This window comes from Colletotrichum graminicola (assembly GCF_000149035.1).
Source record: "Colletotrichum graminicola M1.001 genomic scaffold supercont1.8, whole genome shotgun sequence".
NCBI classification, from domain to species: domain Eukaryota; kingdom Fungi; phylum Ascomycota; class Sordariomycetes; order Glomerellales; family Glomerellaceae; genus Colletotrichum; species Colletotrichum graminicola.
In genome coordinates, this window is record NW_007361012.1 from 703133 (window position 1) to 714757 (window position 11625).

General features: G+C 53.5%; 3 protein-coding genes across 3 annotated transcripts; all 3 read right to left on the reverse strand.

Moving 5' to 3' along the window:
- Positions 1 to 655: 655 nt before the first annotated feature.
- GLRG_02878 (uncharacterized protein) lies at positions 656 to 1365 on the reverse strand (the record flags this gene model as incomplete). Its single annotated transcript, XM_008093563.1, has 4 exons — positions 656 to 777; positions 836 to 985; positions 1046 to 1229; positions 1294 to 1365. 4 exons carry the CDS (start codon positions 1363 to 1365, stop codon positions 656 to 658), a joined length of 528 nt encoding a protein of 175 aa, XP_008091754.1.
- Positions 1366 to 3406: 2041 nt separating this feature from the next.
- On the reverse strand, positions 3407 to 6276 carry GLRG_02879 (DnaJ domain-containing protein; the record flags this gene model as incomplete). The annotated part of the gene is made up of 3 exons (XM_008093564.1): positions 3407 to 5025; positions 5076 to 6122; positions 6180 to 6276. 3 exons carry the CDS (start codon positions 6274 to 6276, stop codon positions 3407 to 3409), a joined length of 2763 nt encoding a protein of 920 aa, XP_008091755.1.
- Positions 6277 to 9180: 2904 nt separating this feature from the next.
- On the reverse strand, positions 9181 to 10456 carry GLRG_02880 (Cdc73 family RNA pol II accessory factor; the record flags this gene model as incomplete). Its single annotated transcript, XM_008093565.1, has 2 exons — positions 9181 to 9828; positions 9887 to 10456. 2 exons carry the CDS (start codon positions 10454 to 10456, stop codon positions 9181 to 9183), a joined length of 1218 nt encoding a protein of 405 aa, XP_008091756.1.
- Between the last annotated feature and the right edge of the window lie 1169 nt (positions 10457 to 11625).

Sequence of the window (11625 nt, forward strand, 5' to 3'; positions counted from 1 at the left end):
TGGTGAAATTCGGATAACAGTCTTGACAGGCAGAAGTCAACGTGTGTGTGTTCGGCCTGCAGCTCTAGATGGGACGGTATGGATCATGCTCTCATACTGCACACCACCATTGTCAGGATTTCTGTCAGTATTGATATGCAGGTCTCACAATGTTCTGCTCATGACCGCTTGAGATGCACCCTTTGCCTCGGAAGCTGCCTTCGGCAATCTGATTCGCTCGACGACACATCTATCTATCACTCACCGGCCGCCATTTCCAGCCTTTACCACCACCCACCACGGCGGTCGGTACGTTTCCAATACGAGGCAGGAAAGAGAGTGTAAAGTATTCGTTATCGATCCTGCTGGTTTTTGCTACCTGGTAAAACTGCATACTCGAGGGAACATATGCCCAGTATCCCTAAGATGCTCTTCCAAAGTGAAGAAAGCTCATCCAAGTAAGAATAGAGCCATAAGTGCCACCAGTTGTGTTCATAAACCAAGCCATACCAGCAAATGGCCATCCTCAAAGCTAAATCCAGGAGCGGTGCGTAAACAAGGAAACCAAGCTGCAGTAATGGTGCAGCTTCACGTTGTAGCCGAAGCATCCCTGTCGACTTAGGTAGTATATTGTACCCTCGGACGAGATGGAGAAACGACTTCAAGCCCTGCCGAATTACTGCTCATCGCTGTTTTCCTCCTTGGGAACATCAGCCTCAGTACCAGCCTCATCAGACACTGGTTCGGTCTTGGGGGCTGTCTTCTTGGCAGGGGTGCGACGCTTTTTGGGAGTGCCGTCTATTGGGGATAAGTCAGCGTCGGCTTCTTGTAAAGGAAAGGGCGAATTAGCACCTACCAGCGTCGGTGGCAGCGGCGCGCTTTTTGGGAGTGGCCGCCTTCTTGGTCTCTCCATCATCATGATGGTCGCCAGAGTCCTCGTTGGCATTTTCGCTGTTCTTGGCAGCAGCAGCCTTCTTCTTCTTCGCAGCAGCGGGCTTCTTAAGGGCTTTGGAAGTATTAGTAAGAAGCGATGGCGGATGTAAAGTAGAAGGGAGTAATAACTTACGAGTCTTGGCCTTGGGGGCAGGGGCGTCACCTCCGTCTGTGTTGAGATCACGCATCTGGGCAAGGATCGAGGTCCACTGGCCTTGCATAGCCTTCAGGGTGCGGTTAGGCATATTTACGCTCTTCCACTCGACGCTTTTGCCTTCGGTGAGTAGAGTCGCGAGGACGCGGAGCACAAGCTGAAACTATCCGCCTTGAAGTAAGCAAAGAGTCGGGAATAAGTGAGAACCGAAGGAATGAGATACTTACGCGCTCGGTGTCGGTCCAGCCACCAGGACGGCCACCAGCAGGAGCGCCGTTAGCAGAGGTGGAATCGGCCATCTTGAAGGTATGGTACTGTTGAGGTCTGCAAGAAAGTCAGTCGAATATTAAGAGTGAACAAGTCAGGAGCCAACGTGTCCGGAGGGGTAGAAATGGAAAACGAGAGTTAATATGAACGAGATAGACGAGAGTGAGGAATATGGGGAAGGAGGAGGGAGGCGGAGTGTGCGGGAAGGGCGATGAGAGAGAACAGTTACCATATACTCTGTAATATGAATCGAAGATGGGAAAACACTACCTACCTTGTAGTGGCTGAAGCGGGATGGCTCTGAAGGCTAATGAAAGTGGTGGCTGTTGAAGGTGAGTGCGAAGTGGAAGATGAGAACTAGTAGCAGGTTGAAGGGGTTTTTATCTGGATGGAAATCGGGAAACAAAAGCAGCAGAAAACGGAAGCTAGGTACTCGATGAATTGGGAAGGAAGCGAAGGAAAGGAAGGGGAAGGCTCAGGGCAAGTCCTAGGTATCTCCTTCCCGTACTTTAGTTTCTTTCGGACAAGTCTGGCTTGCCTATTTCAAGTGAACATAAGGCCTCCAACGAGTGAACTCCTTTCGGCAGCTGCATCCATGAAGGAGAGAAAAGTCCCTTTAAGACATGAGATCAAAACACTATCTACCAACGATAACGGTGCTCTTGACTTTCCCTTCTTCAACAAGGGGGAAGGGGCAGTGACCCAAGACATTTGTTCAACTTACACACTGCAACATGCACGCTTGAGTAGCCGACCCTAGCTATGATTGTTCTGGTGCCAACACATGCGAGGCTCCCCTTAATTTTTGGGGACCGCGTGGAAGAAGGCACTCTTAGGCGCGGCTTTGAGCAATTCTAGCGAGGGGAGGGGGGGAGGGGGGAGTCAACATTCCGCCTCACTGAGAGCATTATGGACAAGGTTGGAGCCATGGTTTCGGTAAACTTCTATCTAGAATATCTGTCGATCCAGACCGGGCGTTCAGATGTGAAGCGGTATGGTAATGTAAGAATGAAGGGCTTGTGTTGGCCGGTAAATGTATTGATGAGTCCGTCGAAACATCTCTACTATGGGAAGGTGCAACCTTCCCCTTTTATACTGAATACATGACACTGCAAAAAGCGCTGACGATTCCAATCGCTATAGAAGGCACTATACCAAGCAGATGAGGGATAAGAAAAAACAGATAAGCAGGATGAAGGTGAGGCCGCTGTAGCATGGTATGAACATAGTGCATTCAGCCACCACTACATATCCGGAGATACAGAGTAGCAGCTGGGACGATATTAACTTATTGATAATTCTAAAGAACGTACGGCAATGAGTTACGAGTACGAGCTTGACATGTGGGGGGGAAACAATGCCACATATGGAATCACACCGTGGCTTCTTTCTCCATCTACCTGTCTGAGGAATTCAAGAGTCTGTCTCGATGGAAACCAGAACTTTTGCCGACGCAGAATTAGACACTTATCATCATACAGGATTTGGTGGATAATGGATCATAATATGTTGATTATCTATCTCATCCCTCCGTCTCTCGTCAGCGTAAAAGTCCCAACGCCTCAGAAGACAACCAAGTTTAGTACATATTACACAACCCATTCCATATACCTTAACCAAGGCAAGAAGCCGCCCTTGAAGACCGTGTGAAACCCTTTCTAGGGCGACGCGACCATTGTTACTGGTCGAACCAAAGAACCCCGAAGTCCAATGCGAAAAATAAACCTGGAAAAACGTAACGCATATATGAGGCGTTCAACCCCCCTCCTCCTCTCCTCTACATCGTAAAGAATCGCCGTCGTTATGTGAGATGTCGACGGTCAAGTTGTATTTGCAACGCGGATCGAACAACCGCAGGTAATGAGAGACAAGTCGAAGCGTGGTCAATATCCTCCCAAATGCCGGGTATCGTTGCGTGTCATGTCCCATCAAGTCCAAGCAGTCGTCAAAGTTGCGAAACACTTCGCAAGGCGAGGAACAGCAAACCAAAAGGTAATGGAATCCTCCCAAAAAGAAAGAATGAAGCTTGCGGCGTAGCGGAAGGTTAAAAAGACAACAACCACACCCGTTCCATTACGCTGCCATCTTGCCTTTGTACACCATAAACTCCCGAATGCGGGCTTCGTGGTCCTCACAGGCAACAGCCCACTTTCTTCGAACCTCCTTATCCTGTGCCATCCATTCCAGATACTCCAGAATCTCATCGTCGCCGCGAGAGACGAGGAAGGAATAGCTCTTTCGAGCCCGAAGATCGGCAATGTTCGCCTTGCGTGCATTGAAGTGCTCGATGACTTGAGCGTTGAAGATCTCCCATCTCATGACATAGCTCTGGAAGTCCTGCGTGTACTTTTGCCAGGCACCGCCCGTGGGCTTGAGGCCGACTGCGAACGTCGGCGGAGGTCGAGGTGCCTGGGGAATCACTGGAAAGTCGAGAGGCGGTTTCGTCTCTTTCTCGATCGGTGCTCTGCTTGAAGGCTGACTCTCGAAAGGAAGGTTCATCTTGAGGTCGCCCAAAGAACCCAGGCCAGAGTTTTGTGTAAAGGGCGCCACATTCTTGAGGTCAGCGAGGCTGGCCCTAAATTCTTCGCTGTCCTCCGAACCGGCAGCATTAGGATTGAACTCTGGCCCCCTACGCGGGAGCTTGGGACCGGTCTCCTGCATTCCATTCACATTTCCAGGCCTCCATTCCGGGCGAGATGGTTCGACGGGAATGTTCCTCACAGCGCTAGAGCGGTCTCTTCGCGGTGCATCCCCGCTCTGTGGGGGGTCAATGTCCATCGCATTCGGGCTTTTCGCCCCAACTGGCTCGGTAGTTGACTTGCGACCACGCCACTCGCTCTCCTCATCACTGTCATATTCCTCACTCACCAAACCGGCGCCGCCACCCGCTGTTGGCTTGACCCTGGTCTTCCTAGAGTTTGCTCGCGAGATACGAGTCGGGGATGTCGACGCGGACTGTGTCGGCACGAAGTTTTGCGCTCCAATCTTCTTTGTCCAGTCCTGGGCGTCAAATTTGCCATCAGCCGAAGGTGAACCTAACGGCTGACCAGAAGTGTCTTTCTGATGTCTCAAGCTCGGACGTTTGATCGGCGATCGGCGGCCTACACGACTTCCAGACTGCGAGCGAGCTTTAGCAGCTGGATCCTGGATAGGGCTGCCAGCACTGAATGTGTAGGCCTCAGAGCCGTCGCCGTTAACAAAACTAGTGTTAATACCATCGGTGCTCTTTCGGTCAAACGTCGGCTGCCGCGGCACGGTGCGGGCGAAAGTGTCGTCGTCGATCGGGAAGTTGAAGCTATCGTTGGTTCTCTTGTCAGCAGTGTTCACACCATTGTCATGGTCAGGGGCAGTTGTATGGCGCTTGTGACGACCGAGCGGCGTCAGATCGGGGGCCTGCCTCTTGACAAGCTTGCTCAAAAGTTCACCCTGCTTCCGTTCAAAAGGCGTGAGCGAGTGACTTCCCGAGCTGCCTCCACTAGGAGACGGCGACTCGAACACCATGGCGTCGCTTGTGCGTTCAGCCCTCTGATGCCAACAAGCCTGTGGTTTCCACGTTGAAGATGCTCCATAGTTGCCGTGCGTGAAAGTACAATTTGACTGAGGAAATGCGAAAGCAGAAGATGGAGTTGGAGAAGGGAAGTCGTACATTGAAGATCCTTTGGGCGTTGCTGTTGCCTGGCTGTGAACAGTTCCTGATGTTCACATTAGCTATAGCTCGATACTGACAACAAAAGAGACTCACCGTTGTGATTATGCGGAGCCGCTGACTTGGGCTGACTGTTCTCAGAACGATGACCCGCGGCAGTGTCTGGCGGCGTATATCTTGCGCTTGCGCGGGATCTGAAAGGGTCTTTAGGGGTACGGGACGCGGTGGCGCTTGATGAGTTTGGGCGGTCGTCCTGCGACGTCGACGTGGATGTCCTCGGGCTCGAGGGTTCAGTCTTCGCCTGGCGTGGGACACTCTGGGCGCGTGTTCGAGCGCTGCCCGGTGAAAGATTGGGGCCATGGCCCTCCTGAGGTGGTCGAGGGCTCTCACGAGTGCTCTTGGCTCGTCCTATGGGGATTCCGTCAAAAGGGTTGGTCTTCTCTCCGCCATTGGAAGTGTACGGAGTGCTCTGGCGAGTATCCGAATATGCCTCGCGGAACTGGGCGAGAGGATCCGGTACACCTGCCTCTTGTTGTCTGCGGGCATTGTCTGCGAAGATGTTTGTGTGCCGGGAAGAGGTGGAGTAGTTGGAGGTGTTTACCGGGGGCTCGTCTCCAGGCACTGGGGAGTGAGGCGTGTAGCCACCCTTGCGTCCAAATGAAGCCTCGGCTCTCTGTTTCTGGGAAGGAGTTCGCGGTACCGGTCGCTTGGGAGTCTCAGGCTGGGGTTTTGGCTGGGGTTTTGGCTGGGGCTGGCTGGCGCGACCGCCCTTCATGTTCTCGAACGCATGCCACGCGTTGCGCTTCGCTTCAGGGTCGTCTCTCGATTGCTGTGCTTTGGCCGTAGGGGCAGCACCCGACGCAAAGTTGCGATATCTGCTCGCACCCGAAGCCGGGGGGGGCGGCGGAGGGTTACGAGTCGTTGCGTTACGGCGAGGAGGCGGTGGGAAGTTAGCACCCGCGTTCTGCCAGGGGTTGCCTCTCACCCCCGAGGCCGTGGGGTATCTTGATCGTGTCCGTCCAGCATCATACTTGGCTCTCTGTTGGGGATCGGTAAGAATCTCGTGGGCCGACTGGATGATCTGGAATCTGGAGTTGACCTCGGCCTCGCGTCCTGGATTACGATCGGGGTGGTACTTGAGTGCTGTCATGAGTTAATGAAGTGGCCTAACAAACGTGCAATAAAGTGATCTCGTCGTACCAAGCTTTCGGAACTGCTTCTTGATCTCGTTGGTGTCAGCGTCCGCTGAAAGCTCCAGGTCCGCGTAGTAATCGCGGCTCATATCAACTCCTCCCATCCTGAAGGTGAATAGAGGCAGTCAACGAGCTAGCGATTGTCTGATTGCTATGTTGCCCAACACGCATACCAGGCTTGAGGCACTCCTCTATGGCCCAAAGTATCAAATTGTCTACGAATCGCTCAGTCGGAATGCACTTGGGAATGTTGAAGCTGCCCTTGCCAGTCGAACTATCGGAAGTGTTGACTGAGTGCGGGCAAGTTGTCCTGTGGCGTCTCAGCAAGGCCAAACGCTGTGTCGACGGTGGCTGAGCAGGTGATGTGACGTCTAGATTTGCGAAGCTAGTCGGCGTTTCCCGAGCGGCGCGATCGCGTTATGGGAAGCAGCGAGTCGTTCAACTGCCCTAATCAGCAGTGCCGCATCCGTTGTCAGATTGTCCGATAGCGAATAGTTGTCGGAAGTTTTACTCGAAAGCGATCGTTCTTCGGAGTGATGAGGGGCAAAAGTAAAAGAAGCGAAGAACTAAAGGTAGCGAGGGTGTCAGCAGCAGCGTCACGAGGAAGTAGTAGAGTCAAAGTAGCAAAGGCGTTCGCCAGCGGGAAATATCGCAGTGGAGGAGCAATAGTAGTGGTGTCAGACGGAGGATAGACAGTTGAACAGGTAGGTAGCACGTGGGTAGAAGCAAGCAGTTGTCGAGTTGGAGGCAGACGGAAGAAGGTTGACAGTTGCTTCCCCGCGGATCTGGTAGGGATCCGCTCTGTTGTTAATTCGCAGCCCGCCGTGTTACGTCGAACAGACAACTACTGCACAGCAGGGATGCCTATGCGTATGTCGATGTTGGATGACGGAAGCAGGCACCGCGGGGAGGAGGGAGAGCAACAACCCGAAGATGCAGCGCAGGGCAGGCTAGTCCGGGCTGAGATGGTAGGTACACCCGCAGCCAGTAGGAGTCGAAAAACAGCAAAACAAAATCCCGACAGTATGGTTGGTCTCTCACCGTCTTTCCTCGGTCGTTCGCAAAGGTGGAAGAGACGCGGCGATGATTGGGCACATGTGTTGCGACATGCGTGCGTGGGAAGCAACTCACCGAGATGACGTCAAAATGCAGCTGCGTCGGATCCAAAAGCTCGAGGCTTTCCGTTTCGTGAATGCCGGATGTAAGAAGTTGATGGCCGAGACACAAGTCCGGAGAGATTGCAGACGTGATGCAACGACGTTTCAAGGGAAATGGTTCTTCAGCGAGGGAAGAGGTAAGGAAGGGGAGCGAGACCCGCGTCCGCTGGGAGCAAACAAATATTAATTGCACCGTTATTGTTGACAGCCCGTTCAGTCTGTTTGGTTGCGCGGGCAGCAGGAGGGAGGGAGGGATGGATGGATGGATGGATGGGGTAAGGGTCTAAATTTTTAGAAGTACTTTCAGGGACTCCCCGGCTAGCTTGGTCACTGCTCTTCGTGTTGCCCCTCCAAAAGGGGACGCCTCAGCTCCTCCTCAAAGGTCCCCCCTTCCTAGAACGTCGGTCATATTCTTTGCTCCAACCATGCCTCACACGCGTCGCGCGCTTCCTCGAGCTCCCTACCTTTCCTCCTCCTCGGTGGGGAGACCTTTCCTGAAGCCTCCGCCCGATTTGATCATTTGTCCAAAGCTCTTTTTAGCCAGCTTGCCTAGGTAGTGTAGCTGTCCACGCCCATGCTAAGCCACCCTTTCTAGCGGAGGGTATCTCGGGAGGCGTGTTACGCAACATCGCCTTGGACCAACCACGCCAGTCAAGCCACCTACTGGTTACGTTCACTTCCATCTCCTTGTCCTGCACTCAGCCTCTGCCTGTAACACTACATAGTAGGTACTTTAACTTAACCATGTCTTAGGCATGAGAGACAGGCAGTCGGAGCCAAACCCGGACTTCCGGCAACCTCACGCCAGCCCAAGCTTACACTCTTTGTACCTAGCTAGCTAGCTGACTACCAATCTGCAGGCGAAATCAAAACATCGGAGAGGCAGCTTGTGAGTCTAGGAAACAGGTTTTCAGGGTGAAATGCAGGGCTTATGGCTTATGTGTAAACCGATTCTAAAGGTTCTTCGTGATCCCTGAAGTCATCGTGTTTGTCTGAGCTGCCTCCCTAGGCCATAATAGCTCGCCTCGGCCAACACATCCTTCTTCCGGATCCGACGTGACTGATGCATGTTGCCCTCTTGACTTCCTTTGGTCCCCTGGGTGAGCCCGACCACCACCCCTACCTGGTCGCCTCCCCCCGCAGAGCCCAGTCTGCAGGCTCCGACCAAATGCTGCGCCGGCCGAACGTACGTACACCTCACCCTGACGACTCGCCCAACATGCGTCTCGCGCTAAAACCCGTCGGACGAGCCTTCAAAATCATTTTCAAGTAAGTAGAAAAAACCCGTAGTGTCGGGCCAGGTAATCGGCCACAAGGTTCGTAGCCTTCTTAGACAACGACGTCAGACTCCGACCCCGCCCCCGCTGTGTCTGAACCAGGAACCCGGGGCAGCTCAATATGGCCGGTCCAAATAGCCGATAGCCCTCAACATCAATGACCAGCAAGTTAGTTGCAACGCCAGTTTACTCAATGGGCGCTCCGTTGGACGAAATCTTCAACCTTCTTCGCCGGATGGAAGCCAAAGTCCTTGGCCAAACACTGACTGCATAATTGACCACTATCTCATCGGTCGTCAGAGAGGTGGTATTTTCTTTTCAAGCCCCTCTTCCACGGAAAAGTTTGATATCATGGTACCCAGTATAGCTAGCTCATAGAATATCTGCCGGCTGCATTCTCTCGCCAACCGCCCGGCGTAAACATAGCCCTTGAACGCCTTCGCTGTAATTTATTTTCCAGCCCCATTTGTTGGTACATACAATGTAAGTTTGTGGCCATCTTGGTGCGAGTGCCCAGAGGCTTTCATCGTCTTTGTCTGATTGTGACCGCCTTGATCGCACCCCCTTTCATCCCTTATAGCTGGGTGGGCGCGGTGGTTTTCGTCCATCCCTTGTTCTTCATATTCGCCTCAATGGCCCTCCAGACTGACTCTGCAGCCTCCTTGTCCCTGAACTTCGCAGCCTCCTGAGCTCCAGTACCATCGCGCCATCTGTCGACGCCGAGTTGCAACACGCGGTGACCCCACTCCTTGACGCTGTCAGGCGGCTGCTCACCACGCCAGCCGATGAAGATGCCCAGTATGCGGCGGAACAGGTCTGGAGGAGAGCTCCACTTATAGTTCTTGAACTGCCACGACTGACCCGTAGTGAACACAGCGACGACGCGGTTCCAGTACTCGGGCTTGAACTGTTCGGGGCCTTCGACGAGGATGAAGCGCATGGGCCGCGAGGGGTCAATATCCTTCATAATGCGAGAGACGTGCAACATACTGGCAGCGGCGCTGCCATCAGGTTGCACATAACGGCCTCCCTCCAGGAAGGATCGGATATTGGACAGGCGAAGCAAGGATGACGCGGACGGCGACAGGAGGATGATGGGATCCGGCCGACGCGTCGGAGGCTTCTGATTGATAGGGAGCGACGGGTTTGTGCCGGTGCTCGATGCACCGTGAGGCTTCTTCTGGACAAACGGAACGGCGAGTTTACGGACATGGGAAAAGTCCTAGCAAAGCTCGCGTTAGTCACACGGGAATCAACATCTGGGGCCACGCGCAACTTACTGTAGGCTTCACGCCGCGCAATACAGAGTTGCGGTCCCCCATCTTGCGCTCCCCGTTGTAGATGACCGCTAGTCGGGGGTCCAACGTGCCACGTCCAGCTCGGCTTGCCGCCGTCGCCGGAGCAGTCTTGGACGCGCTCGCGCCAGCCCCCTCTTTGCCTTCTTTGTCGCCAGCCAACGGCTTGATGTGTTCACTCTCCTCACTAGCACCTTCCAACCAGGTGAACAGATCCAGACGTTCGACGAAGGCAAGATTCTGGACCTTACCGAGGCTGCCTAACTCCTCGTTGAGACGGGTCGCACTTGCGTTGTACTCGGGAATAGCAACATCCTTATTCAGCCACGCGAAGTAGATCGATCGTAAGTCGACGGGGCGGTCGCTAGAGATGAAGCGTGTAGGCGTAGAAAGAGATACTGAGATGGGAGCTGGGTGGGAGAACAGCAGATGAGTGGCTTTCGAGAGTGGCACCTCGGGTGCAGAAGCATCGGCGGACGCTGTCGGGACTGCAGGTCGCTTGGATGCGATGGATTGCCGCAGCAGGAGCAAAGGATCCTGCTCAACAGCGGCCATTGTAGAGATTAAAGGCGGTACCAAATGGGTTTGAAGTGAGTGTCTAGAGTTTTCGATAGCCTGGAAGAATAGCCCGAAAACGCAATGAGCCGGGCGAATTGAGCACGCCGGGAATTGACGATGAAGCACCTATGATTTGGACTTTGGCAGCCTCGAATTTTGGGGCCGGGAGGTTCAGCCTCAGCTGCTAGGTTCACCCGCCACAACCAACCACTGTTAGTGGAGTACTAGAGCTCGCTGCGCCACACTTTCTACCGTCGTGTAATTTCGCCTCTCATCCCATCCAAACACTATTAGCAGCACCTAGACATGCATGATGCCAGTTAGCTGGGGACAAGACTATCTTCTAGGGGTCAATCTCTGCGTATATACAAGGTTTCACTGTATGGTTGACATCAACTCGTCAATCAGATCCCCTCTCGCCATCGCTCTTCGGTCTGTAAGGTGATGTATACTTCCGAGCCTTGGCGTCTATCGCTCATGTTCAACCTTGAGCGTAGACCCCGTCTTCCTTCTCCCGTGATAGATGCATAGCCCTTTGCCGCCCGAGGTATGTTTGGGGTTTGCTGGACACATCGGGCTATTTGGAAGATGCTCCGGTACGTCGAACTCAAACTTTGGCAGCGATGTCAGTTTTCTGGATTGCGTTCGCTGCTTCGCGTCCCACCATTCCTTGGGCTTTTTAGGAAGAGTATCACCACATTTCCCCTGTAATCGCTTCGCACTTGCCGATTTGTAAGTTTGCAACGGGCTCCAGGTGTCCTCATTCCTTCTAGGCGGTAGCATCTCGGTAAAGAACCCGCGTGGCTTTCCGTCGGCGGTTTCTTCGTGTGTAGGTGGAGTTTTTACGCGGGTGGCCTCCTATTTGGACCGTTAACACGTGATATTTTCAAGGTTCAATGACAGCGCTCACTCCAGCCGGATATGGGGTTGTGGTATAGTCGATTTGGCCTGATATTTGACATTAGCCTCTGAGCATTGGGCGCAACAGCGGGTTGATGGGTTTACGGTAGTAGAAACTGTCGGGATCGGGCGTTGCTGGTGGTGTTTTCCCAGCCAGCACTTCCCGAACCGAACTTGGGACACTGCTGACGGTTTCGTCAGAGTCTTTTCGATGCCATGGCGCTTTTCCAAACCAGCCAGTTCCATGTTTCGACCCGGGCTGCTCT